The sequence below is a fragment of the Gopherus evgoodei genome, chromosome 14 (genome assembly GCF_007399415.2).
Source record: "Gopherus evgoodei ecotype Sinaloan lineage chromosome 14, rGopEvg1_v1.p, whole genome shotgun sequence".
Lineage (NCBI taxonomy): Eukaryota > Metazoa > Chordata > Testudines > Testudinidae > Gopherus > Gopherus evgoodei.
In genome coordinates, this window is record NC_044335.1 from 31549944 (window position 1) to 31572624 (window position 22681).

General features: G+C 43.0%; 1 protein-coding gene across 1 annotated transcript in view; it reads right to left on the reverse strand.

The window, feature by feature from the left end:
* The window catches only part of RALGAPB (Ral GTPase activating protein non-catalytic beta subunit), a 133411-nt gene that overhangs the window by 24321 nt on the left and 86409 nt on the right, over positions 1 to 22681 (reverse strand). The window contains 7 exon segments of the mRNA XM_030532769.1: positions 5515 to 5673; positions 6694 to 6903; positions 7943 to 8095; positions 9843 to 9949; positions 11898 to 12085; positions 13436 to 13587; positions 19012 to 19194. Coding sequence (XP_030388629.1) covers positions 5515 to 5673; positions 6694 to 6903; positions 7943 to 8095; positions 9843 to 9949; positions 11898 to 12085; positions 13436 to 13587; positions 19012 to 19194 — 1152 coding nt within the window.

A 22681-nucleotide genomic window follows, 5' to 3' on the forward strand; every position in this document is an offset into this window, starting at 1 on the left:
GAGTTTTTTGCTTTGTTCTGGGCAACACTGACATTTCCCATTCATTCCAGACAGGCCCCAGGGCCCCAATTCTGCAATGAAAACATCAAGAACGGACCCTGGCGCCAACACAAAGCCTCATTTAGATCTGGGGTCTTTCTATGCAAATCTCATTGCAGGACTGAGGCAGAGAGATGTCTGGTGCCAATTAATCGCTGCTGACCTGGATGAAACCTGAACAGTGATGTAAAGGCAAGACCTCATGTCTTACACAGCACATTAGACTGAAAGGAATGCAGCAGGCGCTACAGACCTGTCCCCTTCACTCTTGCCTCCTGATCCTGGGCAGTATTATCAGTATGAAGTTCCTTGCTTATTCTTAGGCTTGGAAGGATTAGATTTTTAAAAATCGGTAAACTTTCACCACGCACACAAACTGATGAAAAAATATTTCCATAGACGATTATCAAAATTTAAAGTCAGGCAAAGTAAGAAAAATGGTGTTTGAGAACTCAGTTTGATTTAGGGATATTTATGTTGTGTATTTTGATATATGTTGACAACGTGTGTTTTAATGGTTATAAAGATTTAACTTTTTTGAATGTCAATGTCTGCTGCCATTAATTGCCTGCAACTGAAAACATAAAGAACACACTATAAAACTGCTGAAAATGCAAATTGATTTTACAAATGCTTAAAAACAAACAAACATCGATATTATCCATCAAAACTATACACAAAAATCTAATTCTGCCACGCCTTGTTATTTGGAGTCTGAGATCAGTTTTACTCTCCCCTCCATGGCCAGTTCCACAGGTTTTATATAGAAAACACAAAACTGCATTTTAGGTGTATCTGAGGCCAGGTGGAGGTTTTGAAAAGCATATCGGGGACAGTGGAGGCAGGAAGGGATAGAAGGCACTTGTGGTGTTTAGCACATTGGAGACAGTTATGACTTTTGATCCTGAAGAAGGGAGCAGCTCATCTCTCTCTCCTTCTTGGGACGCAGGAAAGGGGATTTTAAATTTGGAGCAAGAAGGGTCTGCAGTCTTCATACAGCGTTCGCACATAGGGCCCCAGTGTGCTAGGGACTGTACAACCAAAACAAACTGCTTACAGTGTCAGTAAGAGCCTCCTTGCACCCACCCATCCCATTTCACCCTATCCAAGAACAGATACACAGATTACACGGAGGGCGTTAACATGATCAGCAGCGAGACAGTTAATGTTAACATTCAGTGTTATGGTTCAGCCTCATTGATATGAGAGTTCACGAGTCTCAGAAGTATTGTTCTGGGCCATCTGCAAACTCAGGCATACACAACTGAATGGATTTCTCTCTCATTCACATCAGAAGGGCTGATCTTCAGAGCTCTAAATAAGGCTAGAGATGTTTTTAAGGAAAATTTACATTCTGGAACATAACTATGCGGCTATTTTTAAAAAATAGTTATTTATCCAGGCAAATGGAAATGGCTGCATAATAATTACATCATACGTGAGGCCCTACCAAAAGGTGAAAGAAGATCATGGGTACTAATAACGCTGCCCATAAAGATGAGACACAAGGCCAGTCAAGCTGGAAAATTGTTAGTTGTCTGAAGTGTGTAGCACCTGGTAATACATTGTTATCACTGTGCTTCCTTAATGAAAGGCCAAGAGTTTCAGAATTGTGCACACATTTCCAGATATAGAGATGAGCACACATTTGCACATGCATGTGGATGGTTAGATACGCTACTTCCCTGCGCATGTGGAGTTACTCTAGTTAAGCATGCTAATGTTATTACCACATACCGCAACCAGGCAAGCAAATGCAACTCAGAAGATCAGATTTTAATGACGCAGACTTTACATGTATTTTAATGGTTCTGTTACCACATAGGGACTATACCCTCAAATTTTTTTTTTGATACATATAGACCTCTGAAAAACAATGTAGTAACATACTGTTTCTCGGGGGGGGCTAGCTCAGTGGTTTGAGCATTGGCCTGCTAAACCCAGGGATGTGAGTTCAATCCTTGAGGGGGGCCATTTAGGGAACTGGGTTTAAAAAAAACCAAAAAAACAAAAACCTCCACACACACAACTGTCTGGGGATTTGTCCTGCTTTGAGCAGGAGGCTGGACTAGATAATCTCCTGAGGTCCCTTCCAACCCTGATATTCTAGGATAATTTCCTATGATATAGCAATGTTCTATTTGAGTGTACCTTTATGCAGCTGTTTACCCAATGTGCTTCTCATAGAACCTGTTCTTACACCGATTCAAACTGCATAATCTACTTTCAAAGAGTATTGAATACACATTAAATTGCTGATATGTACCTATAAATCCATGGGAGAAATGACATACAGAAGCTGTACATAGAGTCAGGTGAAAGCTAATTTTTCCTTAAGATGACATAAAAGTGTAGGTTTTTCCAATTCCTAAATATTTCACTTATATTCAGCAGTTTGGACTGGTTGCATGCCTGCCTAAAACCAACCACAAAATTAAATAATATATTTAGAGAAAGGTGATTACAACCCCTACCATATGCCAGCACAGAATGCTGCTCATTACTACTTCAGTTTACTATCCTGCTGCCTCTGCAGCACATCATCATCATCATGTTTTTTCTGGGTACTTTTCATATCAGTGATTTTCAAGGACACTGTTGAATGTGTCGTAATGCACAAATAATATCTTATACTGCTGTACAACACAGCACTGTACCCACACAACACTGTTCTGTAATAGCCCATGAATACTGTAGGTGACCTGATTATTGGAATAAGAACAGGAATAAATGTGGCATCTTGGAGACTAACAAGTTTATTTGGAATGTGTACTGTATGCACACTGGGTTAATTTAATAGCAGGATGATCAAGAAATGAGGACAACAGCCCAGACAACTGCCCCTCGGCAAACACCCGGGACTATTGACTCTAACACTACTACCCCCCACCCCACCCCCACACAAACGCTCCTGCTGAGTTACCCAAACTGGTTGAACCAGGCTCAGAAAATACAGGAGAAGAGAACTTTGGCCTGACCTAAGAGACGTTCAGGGAGGGGAAAGCTGAACCCAGACTCCAGAGGTGAGGGGTGTAAGGGAAGTTACACCTAGCAGGGTCCCCATAAGAGGATGGTTCAGGCCTTCGTTGTTTCAAAACCTTCTCTCTTGTATTATGCTTTGTTCCTACTGTTAAGACAAAACAATACTTTGCTTTTAAGAAGCTGTTTGGAGTCACTGATTTACTGCTATTTACATGCTCCAAAATGGAAAACTTTTAGAGATGGAATCCAGTTGGACCTGCTGGACAAACATGGTTAGTGCACAGGGTACTGTAGCCTAAGCCCACGTCCAGACTACCCCGCCGTATCGGCGGGTTAAAATCGATTGCTCGGGGATCGATATATCGTGTCTAGACTAGACACGATATATCGATCCCCGAGTGCGCTTACATCGATTCCGGAACTCCATCAACCCGAACGGAGTTCCGGAATCGACACGGAGAGCCGCGGACATCGATCCCGCGCCATCTGGACGGGTGAGTAATTCGATCTTAGATATTCGACTTCAGCTACGTTATTCACGTAGCTGAAGTTGCGTATCTAAGATAGATTTTCCTCCCCTAGTCTGGATGAGGCCTAAGACAATCTAAGAGTGGGAGAATCACAGGTTTCCGTCCCAGGAAAGGAAAAACTATATGAGGCCTAACACTTGTGGGGGTGCAATCAGAGATCAGAGAAGGAGTCAGAGCTGCAAACGGGACATGTGCATTTAAGGCTACAGAAACAAATTTTATATTGTACTATTTGAAAAGAGGATATGGCCACCATAAAGACAAACCATGGAACAGTTTTAATAAAGCCGGTGAAGAGAGGAATAAGTTATATGCCATCCTGGCCCCTTATTCTGCAGGGCTGATTCAAAAAAAAAAAAAAAACAAAAACAAAAAAAAAAAAAAAAAAAAACACCCCTCTCCAGCTAGGTCAAAGAGCTCCCTTCACTTGCTGTAGAGAGTAAAAACAACTGGGTAGGGTCAGCCAGCTAGCATTTCAGAGGCAATAACTTCACTTGGTCTTCACTCTGATCTTGTCCCTCTGCAGATAGGGCTCAGCCACTCATCTAGGCTAGCACTGGATAACAATGGAAAAGAGGTAACATTTTATCTTAAGGTGATTAAGGTCAGTGCAAACTCCATAAAAATAAAATCTCAGTACTTTTTAAAAGCGGATATACCCTGAGTTCCTCACCTACTTCAGTCCTGCGGAGATAGGAACAGTAGTAGTACATTTTTAATTAACTTGGCTTTGATCACCATGACTTAGTGCACGTTAGGTGATTCAGGAAATCAAGTACATTATCTGAAGACCCTAGGGAATACTCAAAGCCTTTGGATAATTAGGGGTACTAGTGCTACAGAGTCTGAAACAGTGCACTCAGGGACTCCTACCCTACCACCAAACAGCAAAGTTTACAGAACTGACCCCACAATTATAGACTGCTGGTTGGGCTCCTGCAGGCTGACCTTTATCTTTATCTGCCTAAACTCATAAAAATGCATGGATCGGAGCAGCTGGCTCAGTAGAAATAAGGTACTTTAACTTGAATGCCTTAGCCCTATTTTATCGTACTAAGATGTCTGGCCTGGGAAAAGCCAGGGGACAGGCTTTCTGCACCCAAACCTCACTCATCTGAAAGGTTGTCAGGTGGTATGACCCTGGTTTCAGGTAACAGTAAAAATATGGTCCACGTGTGCATTTTAAGATAAACAAGGTTGTGCTGCATTTTGTTAGCTAAACATTTCCAAGCTTATAAGATGTGGAGAGGGTTCCTGGAGTAAAACTAATTAGTTCTGTGGCAGACAGCTACATTTACACTATATACACAATGTGGAGTACACAGGGAATGAGAGGAAGGCACTATAAAAATGTCTCATTAGGATGAATTTATACACTTTTATAATAGTGGGCTTCCAAGGTACAGTTCAGCTGCAAGGATGTCACTGTTAGGCTCTGCAGTCCTCTAGCCCGATACTCTCACTACTGATAACATCTGATCGCAAACAAGTACAGTCAGTGCAACATATACCTTACAAAGCAATAATTCCTTTTTACTCGTACATTTAGTTTTCCAATTTATTGCCATCTGTTTGAAATGAAACCCTACAAAAGCAAACTACCTGGACTTTGCACACCACTGGAACAAGTTATGGTATTGCCCGTACATTGGGCCTGCGAACCTTGAAAGTGTCCCTCTAATGTCAGGTTCTGCAGACAGGTGTTTGCACACATTTAGAACAGTCCTGGATAACAAAGCATTATTAATCCTTCGGCATACATAACTAATACATGAGCCTCATTTTACAGATTAAAAAAAGCAAAGCATGGTGACTTGTTGGAGATCACACAGCAATTCAGTGCAGATCCAAGAATCCGGAGTCCCAGTCCTCTGCTCCAGCCATTAGATCGCAGTTATATAACTAAGAGGTAAATGAAGCAAAGACATACCGAGACCAATCGGTGCTCCAATTTTTCACATACCTCCTGGCTTGTTTTCTGGCCTGCCTTCATGTAGAAAATGAAAACTGTATCAAAAGGACGACATGGCAGTAGATCCAAGTAACCAAGGTCATCAAAAAACCCAGGGAGAGCGGAGTCAAGTGCAATCAGATGAGGAGGTAGACGGCTGTTAGCAGTTTCCTACCCAGCAAAGAAAGATGTTCAATTTATTAACTATTAAAGAACATTACTGGTGAAAAAGGGTTTTTTTTTTTGATGGTTTCACCATGATCCATTTTAAAATACAATGAACAAAACAAATGCAATTTTTTTCTAAATAAGATCAAAACCATAAAACTTAATCTCTAACGGGATATAAATGTGACACCACAAAAGCCTTGTTCTGTATGGTTTTGCAAAGAAGCCTGTAGTATTTGATGTCACAGTGTCTCTGGTTCATTGAAGAAATTCTAGAAGTACCAAGAGATTTCACTGAGTGGAAACAGAAATAATTTTGAACTATTTAATATTAATGCTTTCCCCCATACCCAGGCTAGTGAGGACTTGCAGCACACTAACACTGTGCTGAACTCCACATGGACTTGGTTTTATAGATCACCACTAAGTACTTCTTGGGATTATTATTTCTGCAACAGCTCAATTCTCTGTTTGTTGACAGTCTGTACATAGCTAGAGACAAACTCCACGGTGAGATAGAGAGAGCCCAAAAGCAGTGTTTCCCTCTGAAAATTGGATCATCTGTACTAACTCATAAAATAACTTGTACATTTAGCTAGTATTTCCATTACATGGATCCAAAAGTGCTTTATGTAGCAACTTACAAGCTATATATGTATGGATAACTGGATCTGTTTAAGAGAATACTGCAATCCTACAGAAATGTTTAGGGCTGAAAGCAACTATGGCATCCAACTGAAATTGCAGGAAGAATTTCAAGTACACAATATGTAAATTATCCCAATTTAGGTACCTTTTGTAAAGCCAGCTTAGACCTCTGGCTTCCAGAACTCCTGAGAAGTTCTGGGTTCATTTCCCTGTATCTGAGCAGACCACAACTATCGTAACAGTGACTAGCTCTAGCAGTATATTTACACAAGAGAAAACTCCATTAGCAAAGCTGCTAAATGACACTGTTTTGTCCTACAGGATATTGGGGTGTTTGAGGCCATTTGTACAATATGAAGGGAGATATCAAGTCACCTTCAGTGCCTCTAGGGACAGAAATCCAAAGTGCGAGAGGAAGAGGCGTGCTGTCTGGAACTCCTGGGCAGGAGGCGGGGGCTTACACTCAGTGACTGGGTCAGGGAAACTCTTCTTGCGCCACTCCTCTTCACTCTGCTGATCTACAGAAGTCTCATAAGTGATCTGTTGGGCCATACCGTTCCTCAGCTTCTCATGACGCTCTTCCAGCTGAAACACATTATTTCACAGATATAGAATACTGATTCCAGCAACATCTCTTTCCCAGCATTTCAAAGCAACTCCCTAGCTAGTTCACAGAGCAACAAACCACAAGCTTGAACAGTTCCTGGAACACTCCCCTATGTTTATGGGAGCACTGAGGTCCCACAGATGTGGAGGAGGGTCGGTGGATGTGACTTGAAACCCCCCAATCAATATCATATTTCTTTAGGACAACTGTGACAAACGATGTAACCAGTGTCAACGCCAATATTGGTCCTTCAAATGAGCTGGAAGAATAGCACATTTTTCACTCTGATCTAATAATGCCACATTTACAAGAGCTCTCACAAGACAGAAGAAGAGGTGCTAGCCTCTTTCCCTGGAGCAGCAGCAGGAAACAAGTCACTGCTTCAGGTCATCATAGTGTGTCAGGACTGGGGCAAAACATTGTGTGGGGCTCCCCAATAGGCCAATAATCGGTAGGGTCATATCACAGGTCCTACTATCATCCCTGTATAGTTCCTAGACTTCACTAACCTGCAGTGAGTTTGTCACCTCGTTAACGGAAGTTAGTAACGTTCTACTGCAGGGGTCGGCAACTTGTGGCACGTGGCCCACCAAGGTAAGCCCCCTGGCAAGCCGGGCCAGTTTGTTTACCTGCCACATCGGCAGGTTCAGCCGATCGCGGCTCCCAATGGCCGTGGTTCACCGTCCCACAGCAATGGGGGCGGTGGGAACCCATGGCCAGCATATCCCTCGGCCTGCGCTGCTTCCCGCAGCCCCCATTGGCCTGGGACAGCAAACCATGGCCAATGGGAGCCGCGATCGGCCGAACCTGCCGACGTGGCAGGTAAACAAACTGGCCTGCAAGGGGGCTTACCCTGGCGAGCAGCGTGCCACAGGTTGCTGACCCCTCTTCTACTGCAATACTCTTTACAACAGGAAAGCTTTATGGTTAAGAGCCCTGTACAGGGTGTAATTTACCAAGTGGACTCTGAAGCTGACAGGCAAAGAACAAAGGAAATCAAAGACTAAAACCTCTTACTTCCTCATTAACAATTTCATGCAAGTCTGGAATGCTCAGGTCGGCTTTCACAAAGGGGATCTTATCCACCTCCTCAGGAAAGGGCCGGTGTTTCACACTGTATTTGAGTCCAACATCATTTTTAGGAGCTGGTCGAGGTTCTGGTAAAAACATCTGTTACGATGAAGGGAACAATTTTATGTCCAATTTAAATGCTTTGTCCTGTAGTGCAATACATTTACATTATAGAAATAATTTTCTTTAGGTATATCACAATATCACAGATTCATAACCATAGGTAACAAAAGGTTTTATTTATTAAGAAAGCATTCAGAAAACTAAATATTATAATCAACTCTTACAAGTGAATAAGTTTTAGAGCAAAGTTTGATATTCAGTCCTACTCGTTATGGTTCTACTCATGGTACCTATGAACTGTGGTTTTTAAACACAGTCTCTCTGCCATCAGTCCCATTCGATTACATGGAAGTTGCAAGCCTTTCTGGGGTTACTTTAGTTTTAGGTTAAAGCAATTCTAATAATGTTTAAAGAGAGCTGAAGATTATTTCTGATAGTCTCCACCTAGGCCCTACTGAATATTGACTAGATGAGGGAAGGGTGCTGCATGTCAGGCTGATGAGCCTAGGGCTGCATAGGAGCGATACTGCAGGTCAGGATGAACTCACTGGCTGAGGTATGCAAGCAGCTTGATACTGCTTGTAATTACTGTATTTTACTCTCAGCGGTACAATCAGTTCCTCATGACCATCAGAGTTACTCAACCCCCAAAGTCTGAATGGGAACACCACCACATAAGCCATGGGGGATAAGTGTCTTTGGGGTTGCCCTGAGTGCCACGTTACTAGCTTTCTTTTTAATTTAATTTATTTTAAATTTAGAGGTATAAAATGCTAAAAAGTAAGAAGTGCTGTATCCTTGCTACACTCGCACTGACGCCAACAAGTATTTCACATGCCAAGAGAGAACCTTCCCATAGTCTCTATCAAACCTCACTATCTTGCCATTCCATTAAGTGTCTCAACTGAGTGACACATCTGCTTAAGTGCCAGGGTAGCTTTAAAAGCATCAGAAGGATTATATGCTTCCCCAAAACTTGCTTAGCCATCAGAGGCAGCTCCAGGCACCAGCGCACCAAGCGCGTGCCGGGGGCAGTCTGCCGGTCGCCATGAGGGTGGCAGTCAGGCTGCCTTCGGTGGCATGCCTGCAGGAGGTCCGCCAGTCCTGCATGTACTTGCCACCGAAGCCGCAGGACCGGCGGACTTCCCACAGGCATGCTGCTGAAAGCCGCCTGACTGCTGTGCTTGGGGCGGCAAAACACAGAGCCGCCCCTGTTAGCCCTGGGCAGACTGCTAAGAGCAATTTAAGTTTTGCTTGAGTTTCCTATAGTTTTAGATTTGTGTAAGTGACCTAAATATTAAAAGGAACAGCTGAGGCTGACAGCCTCGAATTTCAACCACAGTCTGAGTGTCCTTGTTTCACTGTAATAAATCCATTTCCAGTCATCCCGAAAAGCCAGAGAAATGTATGTCAAAGCCATAATGCTGGAAAATGTTCCCAAGAGTCCCAGAAGCCATGGCATCACCTCCACTCAAACTATTAATGCTGAACACTGAAGGACAGACAGTCCCACCACATGACACTTTCCAAACAATGCAGGGACTGTTTCCCTTACACACACAAACAATATGGAATTAAGTAGCATTTTTGTTCAACGCTCACACTGAAGTATTATAACAAATTTGAAAAGTGCACCAGAGATGTGTCCCATTACCCACAGTTAAGGGCACTGTGATTCAGCCATACATACAGTCACCAATTCTGTGGGTTATCTTACAATTTTAGTGAAATTTCTGCTGAGCATCTGTAAGTTAGAGATTGCCCATTGGACTCTGACAGAGACCTTTTGATTTGCTTTAGCTCCTCTTGGCAAAAGGCAAAGTTGCTGGGCCCACGCAAGTCTTCCAGACACCCCACGGATCAGAACCGTGACAGAGGGGAAAGAGTCATCTGCAGAGTGCACAGATAAAAACATTTTAAAATATTATGTAATAATTTGCCAATTGCATTAAACACTTAAGTGATCAGTACAAACAGACGGAAATGTATTCATACCCATAAAAGTGTCAATATACTATATCACCATGTAAACTTGTGTGATTTTCAGGGTAACTCCTCCCATCTGACCCATAAGACAGATCCCTGAAGGGTAGCAAAAATAAAGGATGATCTTTGTTGCAACATGGAAATACTGTTCTGCTGGGCTCTCTGAAGATTTCAAGTGGATCACCTTGGTTTGATTGCAAGAAGAGGTCAGTTTCATTACAACTCAGCTAACAGACTGTAATTTCTACATGCAGAAGTAAGGCCAGTAGATCAAAAAAAATCTGCTTGTTTAGATGTACAGCAAGTGGATTCATGGAGGGATAAGTATGTTTGTATATTTACTTTACTGTACAGGCCCGGATACAACATCAGCATCTGAGAACATAACATGGATTTGGACCAGTCCTTGGAGGATTTTAATGCCAGTGATATTTGACAACTTAGGAGAAACACAACATTATTCTGAGAGAGAAGAACTGCTCACTTGAGAAAGTGTGTGTATTATTCCAAGAAAGTAAAGGAGTGTTATTGTAAACTTGTTGGATTGGACAGATATGGGTGTGGGTGTTCATCAGTCCAAATGGGACAAAAATTATCTGCTAGAATTTAAAATCTGCTAGAATTTAAAATTAGTGATGGTCAGTGAAGTTCCAGGAGTGCTATGGGCACTTTGGGCCACAACCTGGTACCTGGATCCATGTTTCTTTTTGGCTGGCAAAGATGATAGTCCCACTGCGGTGGACACTGTCAGTGTCCATCTGAGGATAGGGTGCCAGTCACTCTCACTGAGGCATGGGTGAGGCCCCTACTCAAGTCATCCCTTGATACTGACGACCTTGTAATTATAGGCTAGTATCACATCTCCCATTTTGGAGAAAGATTACAGAGATTCCGAGTCTTCAGATTTCCTTGATCCTCGTCAGTCCCACATATGGGAATGAACCAGTGTCATTGGTCAATGGCCTTCTGGACAAGGACCATATACCCATGCAAACTGTTAGATCTGTCTGACGTGTCTATCTACAACATCTGCCAGAGAGGATGGAATCTTTTAAGCGGCCCCCTTTGTATATAGAAGGCCCAGAGTGTGATTGGGGCTAGTGTTTGTCCATCTCTAGGGCATGCTTGCGCAGAGTATTGCAGAGCTCTTACTCTAATTCCCTTCTTGTTCAAAGTGCACATGAAACTGCTAGGAGAGTTAGTAAGGAGCAGGGGTTATGGCACATATAATACCCTGTTGCACATCTCCTTTACAGCTAATCCCACTGGTGCAGTGGGATGGCTCACCCAGTGTCTGCTAGAGACTGGAGCGCAATTGAAGTTAAGCCCCTACCAGATGAAAAGCAATGACACAATACAGCTGCTGGGAGTCAGTCCTCACTGAAATATTTAACAGCAACAGAGACTTAAACTGAGCAAATCAATACCACACACAGCAGTTGCTGGTTAAACACCAATCCATATAGTCTGACATACATTTTAAACATTCATCCTTTTATGGAGTGGAACGTGTGACTTTTTAAAATGTACTGAAGTGTTACTGGTTTTATTCCTTCAGCTGTATTTACAAAGCAGTCAGCTAAAAGCATGTGATCTCACAGGTTAGCGCACATTTATTTGGAGAATTTGGCAGGGTTTATATTCATTGTAACTACAGTGACACTTTGTTGATCTTATTGCATGAATGTCTGCAATTACATGCCAGATTTCATACTTCAGTGGAACACCCTGTAGAACAGGTTTCCAGTGTGTGAAATGCAAAAGAACTGCCTAACTAAAACAAACATTTTGCAGATATGCTACAAAGAAAGTTGATCTACAGAACCAAGAGGACACAAAATGTTTAACTTACTTTGCTCATTCCCTGAAGGCTGCTCCAACATTGCCAGGATGACACTATTATCAAGGACAAAGTAGCGGAAGCTGTGTTTGTTAATGGTAGGTAGACGGGAGTATTTAATTAAGGTGGTTTCATTCACCAGGCTGCAAGGAGAAGCAGGGCCACTGGGTGAAGGAAATGCTCCAAGTAACTGCATAATACTGCAAATCAGAGAAGAATTCAGTCAACAACACATCCTAAAAAGATGCATCTCGATCCCATCTGAGATGGGAACTTTTAGACATGTTGTTCCTTTACATCCTGACATAGGAATTTGACAACTGATCAAACCAAATGATCCACATAATCCAGGTCCCATCTCAAACAGGGACCAATAACTGAAGGCTTCAGAGGACAGTGCAAGAAACCCCATGAGGAACAAATAACTTCTCACATGGGCAGGTTATTTCTTTAACACAAGACATAAGCAGTTTGGGAATGCTTTGAAGTATGAGAATTTCTACCTCTTTTTTATTTACTTTAACTTTTCATATATCTCTGTGAATATTCTTATTGTCCATTGAAGTGTTTAATTCCTAATCCCTTCTTGAATCCCAAGCACCTGTAGCAGCCACAGTAGGTGTGCGTGCTATCATTGTTTTAGTGTTACTTTGAACAGAAGTTATCCAGCAGAGCCTTCATAAACCTAGACTCCTAATTTGAGGAGTGCAGCCTTTGAAGGTTTCAGATTGCAAAAAACTCTTCAGGACAAGGACCAGGTCTTCGTATGTGGTTGTACAGCACCTAGCATAATGGAGCCCCTGACCAGATTGGGGTCCATGGGCACTACTGCAATAAAAATATTCAATAATAATTTGAAATTAGGCAGATTTTTTAAAAACTATTTTCCCAGATATTATCTGTCTTCACCAATGCAACAGCCCCATCTCAGGGTTTAATTTCCAAAGAAATTCCCTGGCTAAGAACAGTGAATGAGGGTATGATCATGTCTGGTGATAATACACCATCTGGACAGGGCTTTTTAAAAAGGCATAATTTCTGGGGGAGAGATCAGGTAGGTGACTGCTGTTGATCACCTACTTGATCTTCGCCCAGAAATCATGCCTTTTAAAAAAAAGCTCTTACTTCTGGTCAGATCACCACCAGATATGAGCATATTTAATAGTTAAAACTCCCCCCCTCCATTAATAATATTTACACAGATAAAGGGAACGTGCCTGGACTACAACAGTACATGCATAAAGTACTTTTATGCAATACCAAGTTCATCTGCAAGTTCTGGTGAATAGTTACATTTATCTTGGTAACTACATGGGATCATTTTATAGTTCACATTCAACTGTATGGCAATTTACTGCAATTGGAACAAAGGAGAAGGCAGGTACCCTCTTTTGCAAGCCACTTGTAAAGTTAGCAAGTTACTATCCATTCCAAGTTACCCAGTATACCACCCATCATATCCACCCATTAAAACAGTGTTCTTCTGAATGTTAATTTCCCCAGCAGCAATATCCTGCCAGGCAGCTGACATATTCTGATGAATGCCATACCACGTTAACGTAGCTTCAGCTGCATCCTTCACCCTCATTGACGCAGGATTTGGTTCTTTATCTCCTTTGTACTTGACCTCTTGTTCACTGTTTTTAGATTTACTTCCTGAGATGCCCAATTCCACAATCTCCAACACCTCTTTTAAACAGTCCTAAAGTGGGAAAGGGACAAATTGTTTAAAGCAAAACACTCCAATCTTGTCTTCCCTAAAGAATTTCATGAGACAATGGGGAGGGAATCGCTCAGTGGTTTGAACATTGGCCTGCTAAACCCAGGGTTGTGAGTTCAATCCACTTAGGGATCTCGGGCAAAAATCTGTCTGGGGATTTATTCTGCTTTGAGCAGGGGGTAGGACTAGAGGATCTCCTGAGGTCCCTTCCAACCTTGATATTCTATTAACACCATTATAGCCACTCCAAGCACACCAAGAAATCTGTTATCTACAGCAAGGCACTCAGATGCCACGGAATACGCTCCAAGGAGAACATCTGGAATATACACCTTAACACACTCTAAACCACCTTCACCCAACAAGGATACTTCAGAGAAGTAGAGCACATCATATAACAGGCCATCCAAATACCCCAAGAAAGCCTGCTTAAATACAGAAAACTCCTGTCGACTGTACATTCTTAAGTTGTCACTTACAATGCCACACTGGAAGCCATGTGGGGTACAAACAACTACAACCCATATTCAATGAGGAACCCACCCTGAAAGAAATCTTCCCAGAGCCCCCATTTCTGGCCTTCAAACAACCCCCCCCAAGATCATCAACAGAAGAAAACTCCCCACAGATGAGGACACACTAACTCAAAGTGGCACCAGACCCTGCCAGAACAAGAGATGCAAAACCCGCTGACATATCTCCACTGCTACAATGATCAACACCTCCCACAACCCAGCTTTCAAGATTCCTGGGTCCTACATATGCCAATCATAACATATGTTGTACCTCATCCAGTGCACTAAGCACTCCAGAAACAAACTACGTGGGTGAAACCAGAATCTCTACACTCTCAAATGAACTCACAGGAAAATAATAAAAGACAAAAGCACCCAACCACCTGTGGGTGAACACTGTTCATAAAGCGTTCACTGGTGACAAAGTTCCTCCTCTACCTTGGTGGGTCCTGAGCTTACTGGTGGCTTTGCTCACCTCAGAGATTCACCATGTGGGTCAGGAAACAGCCCAGAGACCTTCCCCTCTGGTAGAAGCCACAGTCCAGGCCAATTCCTCCTGTGTCTGATCAGGAGTTGGGAGGTTTGGGGGCAACCGGGGCCGACCTCTACTCTGGGTTCCAGCCCAGGGCCCTGTGGACTGCGGCTGTCTAGAGTGCCTCCTGGAATAGCTGCGCAACAGCTACAACTCCCTGGGCTACTTCCCCCTGGCCTTCTCCCAACACCTTCTTTATCCTTACCACAAAACCTTTCTCCTGGTGTCTGATAATGCTTGTACTCCTCAGTTCTCCAGCAATATGCTTTCTCACTCTCAGCTCCTAGTGCCTCTTGCTCCTGGCTCCTCACATGCATGCTACAATCTGAAGTGAGGTCCTTTTTAACTCAGGTGCCCTGATTAGCCAGCCTGTCCTAATTGATTCTAGCAGTTGCTTCTTAATTGGCTCCAGGTGTCCTAATTAAAGGGCCTTCCTTAGTTGGTTCCAGCAAGTTCCTGCTGGTTCTGGAACTGCCCCTGTTACCTTACCCAGGGGAAAGGGATCTACTTAATCTGGGACTAATATCTCTGCCTTTTAACACTCTCCTGTAGCCATCTGGCCTGATCCTGTCACACACTATATATCTGACCTATCAGTCTTCATTCTCAAAACTGCACAAGAGTTTCAAGAGACAAGTCTGGGAGCTTAAATTCATAACTGTGCTAAATACTAAGAATCATGGTCTTAATACAGACACTAGATTGGTGGCTTATTACAATAATCTGTAACCCACTACCCCCCCTTTTTGTCCTGGACTGCAGGGGTGTTAATGGATCACTTCACCTTGAATGATCCCTTAGAACATGTGCTAACTACTCATGCTAAACTATTTGTTCGACCTTGCATTTAAACTGTGACACGCTGAGTGCCTTTCCTGGACCTAAAGAAGAGCTCTGTGTAGCTCAAAAATTTGTCTCTCTTACCAACAGAAGTTGGACCAATAAACAATATCATCACACCCATCTTGTCTTTCTACTGTCTAGACAGTATTTGGCCCTGCCATGAAGGCAGGGGACTGGACTCGATGACCTCTCGAGGTCCCTTCCAGTCCTAGAATCTATGAATCATGTATTGTCAATTCAAATGAAGTTCTGCCATGTGAGTTTTGCTGATCAAGTAAATTTTGAGGCTCTTGTCACTGCTAGAAGACTATCCCAACTGCACACATACATGGTAGAATGCAAAAACATAAGCCCTCAAAAAAAGCTTTGCCGAATTTGTACAAAAATCACATTATAGAAGAATGCTGCTAAATTGTGTATATATAAGTTAAATTATACACCATCTCTTCACAGTTATATATGTGGAACACAACAGAGGGGATGTTATTAGGAGAGTGATCCAGAAAAAGTCTCTTATAAAAATATTTAAGCAGACATGCATTAAATGCATTTCAGAAAGATTGTGTCATGCGTCTGATGTTTTAAGCAGAATACCAGAGTGTTGCAGTTCTTCTCCATATTTCTACTATTTCTTCAGTCAGCTTTTCTTCTTTAAAGTTTCTAGTCCTTGTACTTGCAAAGAACCTTCATAATGTAAAATAAAACCCTTAGCTTGCTCATTCAGCAGTGAAAAAGCTACAACTAAATAGCTAAGCAGCATCAAATCTGTTGAGACACATGAGTTGTGAATTAGTGCATCCATAGCTGTGACTGAGAGAAGGGTTGCTGGTGACAAGGCCATTCTGCTGAACTTTTTTGAACTGCAGTCATGTCACATAAAAATCCAAAGAATGAAAACTTTTCTTTGTGAGCTGTTGCAAGATAGGATGTAGCTCCCAGTGGTGTTGTAGAAGGGTCAAACTTGAATATTCCAGGGGAGAAATATCGTTTGCAGTAGAACCTCAGAGTTATGAACATCTTGGGAATGGAGGTTGTTTGTAACTCTAAAATGTTTGTAGCTATGAACAAAACATTATAGATGGTTTTTCAAAAGTTTACAACTGAACATTGACTTAATACAGCTTTGAAACTTTACTACACAGAAGAACAATGCTGCCTTCCCTTTTTTTTTTTTTTTTTTATAAAGTAGTTTATGTTTAACAATACTGTACTATATTTGCCTTTTTTATTGGGGGGTGGGGGAGTCTCTGCTACTGCCTGATTGCCTACTTCTGGTTCCAAACACAGTGTGCGGCTGACTGGTCAGTTTGTAACTCTTGTGTTCCTAACTCTGAAGTTCTACTGTATCTTGTGGAGGAAAGCCATGGAATTTACACATGGTTTACTAACACACATTGAATTCCCTTCTATCTGGGGAGCTATAGCAAATTTTCCCCCTTATAATCCAGGAAATTCCTGATACACTGGTCTTCACAAGATACTGCCAAGGAATAAGGTGCCAGGCCTGTAACTGACCTAAGATGGCTAGGTGACAAAGCTCTGCACCGCTGCCATCCCATGACAGTGGCCTCAAATATTTTTAAAGGCATTAAAGACCACCTCATGAATCCAGAATGAGCCAACACTTGGTTATATAGAATATAAAGTGATGATCTGAGTTAACTGCATATAGTCAATGTGTGATCAATGTTAAAGACCTTCAACGTGTGAAAGAACACACAAAGTCCACTGAGACCATGCTGCCAAAGACATAACAGCTCAGCCCCCAATTCACTGGGGGAAGCCATTTGATAAAAATGAAAACCTTTTAGGACTCTGACTGCTAATGGTGTATAAGTGCTACTTCAAAATACAGATCTTCATATTGCTGCATTGAGATTGTGGAGCATTGGCAGTGTGTGTATTTGGGCACACATCTGGGCTATAACTGTTTGTGGGTGCACATTAAATATTGGCCCAGTGTGTTCAAAATATGCAGAGACAAACTGATTTAAAACAACAAAATATAAGGAGCACTGTCACCATAACAAGTGAGCTCCTCAGCTGAGGTATGTCAGTACATCTCCACTGAAGTCAATAGAGTAATCTGCCCTTTGAAGAATGCCCTACACTTCTATTTAAGCCTACTCTTGCTAACCACTGCCTAAGAACATGATTCCCAAACAAAAACACTGTTTACAGAACATTGCTAAAGGTGACCAAAGGATTTTTTTTTAAACTCTGTGTATGTTCTTTTTTTGCTTCTTTATGATGAACATGGCAGGAAGTGGTGGTTTTTTTCTCCTGCTTATTTTACCTCAGAAATTTTATGGAACATCAACTCTGCTCTCCCTTCAGTTTTGCTGAAGAATTTGTTGTGGGTCTCAGAGCTTGTTGTTTACTGTAGGCTCCCACACCTTAATTGAAGGTTCAAGGATGCTGGATCTTTAAGGAAGGTTTCCTTTAGCTAAAATGTTAGGCATGGAAGTTAAATGGGAGTTAACAGATAAAACAGAGTGAGATGAGATGGGTAAGGGAATATCTTTTATTGATATTACCTCATCCACCTTGCCTCTTAAAACCCTGGGACCCACACGGCTACAACCACACTGCATAAAACAGTTTTAAGTAACCTGACTAAAAATCCCTTTCTCCTCTCAGTTATTTGACTTTCATTTCATGACTCATCACATCATCATTTCACTAGTTCTCAAGTTATCAATCTCCCAGCCTATGCAGATGAGAGTGAGCAATGGGTTGTGGAGCACTGGGGAACTAGCTAGAGCCCTCACTTTTTCATTTTTGGATACTTGTGAAGATTGTTTTTAGGCACAGATTTTTGTATAGAAAGTGAGTGGCTTGTGTGGGGTAGTTGGACTTCACCTAAACACAACTTCAACTTAACTCCCTGACAAAGTGAGTTTGAAAAGAATTTTCCTGTCTTTTCAATGAGTGTCAAAATTTTAAGTCAGTTTGTCAATAAGGTCTGATAGAGAGGAGTCCTGTTTAGACACATCTCTGCCTCCATGTCTCCTCTCCATGCCCACCCCAGGTACCCTGTTCCCCCTTGTATATCTATGCCCTCCTACCCCCTGAATTTGCTTTCAACCTCCCACAGCCCCCACCCATTCTGAGACCAAGGAGCACAGTTCCATGACACCTCTTTAAGCCCCTACAATTCTAAATCTGTATCCCCCCCATCCTAGCCCCATTTTCATAAGTCCCTCAGGTGGTTCCATTTACCCCAATCCCCTATATCTTCCCCAACACAGGTGCATTTCACCCTGTTCTCCTACCCCTCACCCCACTCTCCATGCCCTGTCACCTCTAGCAACACAACTTAGAGTTAGACAGAAGTTAGTTTATGTTTATAGGATTTCAGGTTAACTGCATTTCTTTAACGCTGGAAATATACACATGAAAAGTACCTAAGAACAGGTGGTTTAGATGTGCAAGCCTTCTAGCACAGAACAGCAAGAATTTAATTTACCCTACACACTTCCCTCCATTAAACAGGAACAGCACAGATCCTCTCACCTTCTCATCCATCATGTCAGGATGTTCAGTGAGCCAGACACAGAGGCACTGAAATGCTGCAACGATCATGGAGTGAAGATCTCTAGAGTGGAGTGGAGCTGGACGGCTGCACTGGTACACAATGTAACTGCATACTGAACTGACAGCTCGCTTTCTGTCCGCTGAATCAACAATCACCTTCACCTAAGTAAAGCAAGCAGTAGAGACACTATCAGCTGAGAATTTCTTCAGGAACTCTTTCAGAGAAGAGAAAACTTGTTTTAGTGCTTCTAAACGCTAAAAAATACAAACGAACAGTTGAGTGCCGCTCTCTGATATACAGGAAAGCACTGTGAGTAAGACAGGTTTAATGTAATGCTGATGTGCAATGGAACATCAAAGTCTCAGTGAAGAGATTGTGCATGAATCCTACCGCAGTACATACTGGTTTACATCTAAAGAACTGAGGACACCAGCTGGTTTACTAGTGGACTTGCTGCAAGAGGGATTTCTGCTTAGCTTCCTTATTTTGGAACTTACGGGTTGTCACCTCTCTCATGCAGGTATTTGGACCTATCCACTTGTCTGGGTTTTGGCATCACTAACCTCTGACAACTCTCTTTTGTGTGACTTCATTCCAACAATGGAACTTTCTGCTCTCAGCCTTCAGTTAACATCGCAGCTTTCTCGCAGGAAGAGAGGAAGTGAAAGGAAAGCAGTCTGTGGAGCAGAACCTTTCAGTAGTAGTTACTTTGCTTCTTCTGCCAGGCCCCTCTCTGACTAATTAGTGGAAAACTCCCCAACATATAAATGGGAAGGAACTTCTGGCCTGGTCGGACAACCATAGAGCCAGAGCCCAAGATCTTGGAAGCTAGCAAACAGTACCACAAACTAGGGGGCAAAGGTTGCCTTGATACAGAGTTAAAGATGAAAAACTGTCCTCCTTTCTTCCCTCCTCCCAAATTGGATTGCTCTAGCCATACAGCTAACACTGATGCAATCAGCCCATTTGCATTTCCCTGCTCCCTATAATTTAGCCACACCTTAGAAACGTCTCATGTAAGAAGGAAGTCCCCGGTGCCTAGAACAGGGAGCTACAATTCCTGGCCTCAGACAGTACTTTGCCTGCTCGTGTATACATCTACATCATGCCTATTGAGAAAAGCTGGACAAGCACAAGTCCATGGGGCCGGATGCAGTGCACCCGAGGGTGCTAAAGGAGTTGGCGGATGTGATTGCAGAGCCAATGGCCATTATCTTTGAAAACTCATGGCAATCAGGGAGGTCCCAGATGACTGGAAAAAGGCTAATGTAGTGTCCCTCTTTAAAAAAGGGAAGGAGGAGGATCTGGGGAACTACAGGCCAGTCAACCTCACCTCAGTCCCTGGAAAACTCAAGCAGCAGGTCCTCAAGGAATCAATTCTGAAGCACTTGGAGAGGAAAGTGATCAGGAACAGTCAGCATGGATTCACCAAGGGCAAGTCATGCCTGAATAACCTAATTGCCTTCTATGATGAGATAGCTCTATGATGGCTCTATGGGTGAGGGGAAAGCAGTGGACATGTTGTTCCTTGACTTTAGCAAAGCTTTTGATACGGTCTCCCATAGTATTCTTGCCAGCAAGTTAAAGAAGAATGGATTGGATGAATGGACTATAAGGTAGATAGAAAGCTGGCTAGATCATCGGGCTCAACGGGTAGTGATCAATGGCTCCATGTCTAGTTGGCAGCTCATATCAAGCGGAGTGCCCCAAGGGTTGGTCCTGGAGACGGTTTTGTTTAGTCTCTTCATTAATGATCGGGAGAATGGCGTGGACTGCACTCTCAGCAAGTTTGCAGATGACACTAAACTGGGAGGAGTGGTAGATATGCTGAAGGGTTGGGGTAGGATACAGAGGGACCTAGACAAATTAGAAGATTGGGCCAAAAGAAATCTGATGAGGTTCAACAAGGACAAGTGCAGAGTCCTGCACTTAAGACAGAAGAATCTCATGCACTGCTACAGACTAGGGACCGAGTGGCTTTGCAGCAATTTCTGCAGAACAGGACCTAGGGATTACAGTGGATGAGAAGCTGCATATGAGTCAACAGTGTGCCCTTGTTGCTAAGAAGGCTAACAGCATTTTGGGCTGTATAAGCAGAGGCACTGCCAGCACATCGAGGGACGTGATCATTCCCCTCTATTCGGCATTGGTGAGGCCTCATCTGGAATGCTGTGTCCAGTTTTGGGCCCCGCCACTACAAGAAGAATGTGGAAAAATTGAGAAGAGTCCAGCGGAGGGCAATAAAAATGATTAGGGGCCTGGAGCATATGATTTATGAGGAGAGGCTGAAGGAACTGGGATCATTTAGCCTGTGGAAGAGAAGAATGAGGGGGGATTTGATAGCTGCTTTCAGCTACCTGAAAGGAGGTTCCAAAGAGGATGGATCTAGACCAGGGACAATCTATGGCATGTGTGCCAAAGGCAGCACGCGAGCTGATTTTCAGTGGCACTCACACTGCGTGGATCCTGGCCACCAGTTCAGGAGGCTCTGCATTTCAATTTAATTTTAAATTAAGCTTCTTAAACATTTAAAAACCTTATTTACTTTACATACAACAACAGTTTAGTTATATATTATAGACTTCTAGAAAGAGATCTTCTAAAAACATTAAAATGTATTCCTGGCACATGAAACCTTAAATTAGCATGAATAAATGAAGACTCGGCACACCACTTCTGAAAGGATGCCGACACCTGATCTAGACTGTTCTCAGTGGTAGCAGATGACAGTACAAGGAGTAATGGTCTCAAGTTGCAGTGGGGGAGGTCTAGGTTGGATATTAGGAAAAAAACTTGTTCACTAGGAGGGTGGTGAAGCACTAGAATGGGTTACCTAGGAAGGTGTTGGAATCTCCTTTCTTGGAGGTTTTTATGGTCAGGCTTGACGAAGCCCTGGCTGGGATGATTTAGTTTGGAATTGCTCCTGCTTTGAGCAGAGGGTTGGACTAGATGACCTCCTGAGGTCCCTTCCAACCCTGATATTCTATGATTCTATGCCTCTGTTGGTGGGGACACAGCTCTGAGCTCAGAGACAGGCAGCCTCTCTTACATCCCAGCACTGGATGTCACACAGTGGAGCTGCCGTTAGAGACTGTCACACCTTCAACCTGCGTGTCATTGAAAGTCTGGTGCCTCTCAATTCTCCAACTGTTCTGAAGGCTGGTCTCAGGCCAAATCATCTCCAGTGATTACAACAGACTTCCCAATGGCACTCTGATGGTTATTCCCATGTTGAATTTGGTTTCTCACCGGCTGGGATTTTTATTTATTTACTGAGTACCAAACAGTCTTAGTGATGTCCAAGACACAAGCTGGGGCAGATCCTAGCCAAAGAGCTTATTGTCATTTATTATGCGAGGACTTAATTGATATTATGTACATGGGGACGTCTGGATGGAGGTCACTAGCTGACTACAGAAGGCAACAACGGCACCAGAACAGGAAGGAAAATGGCTGCTCTGTGGGAAGGAGACCTCAGGCAGTACATAGTGCTCCACCCTCACCCAGTCCATCAAGATCAAGAACCAGTATGCTATACTGGCAACAGGAGGAGATGATCAGACCTCATGGCTGAGCAAGAAAAGCCATCTCCCCCGAGGCTGGGAGGCTCAGGGCCACCACCCCAAAGAGGAGGCAGCATAGGCACCC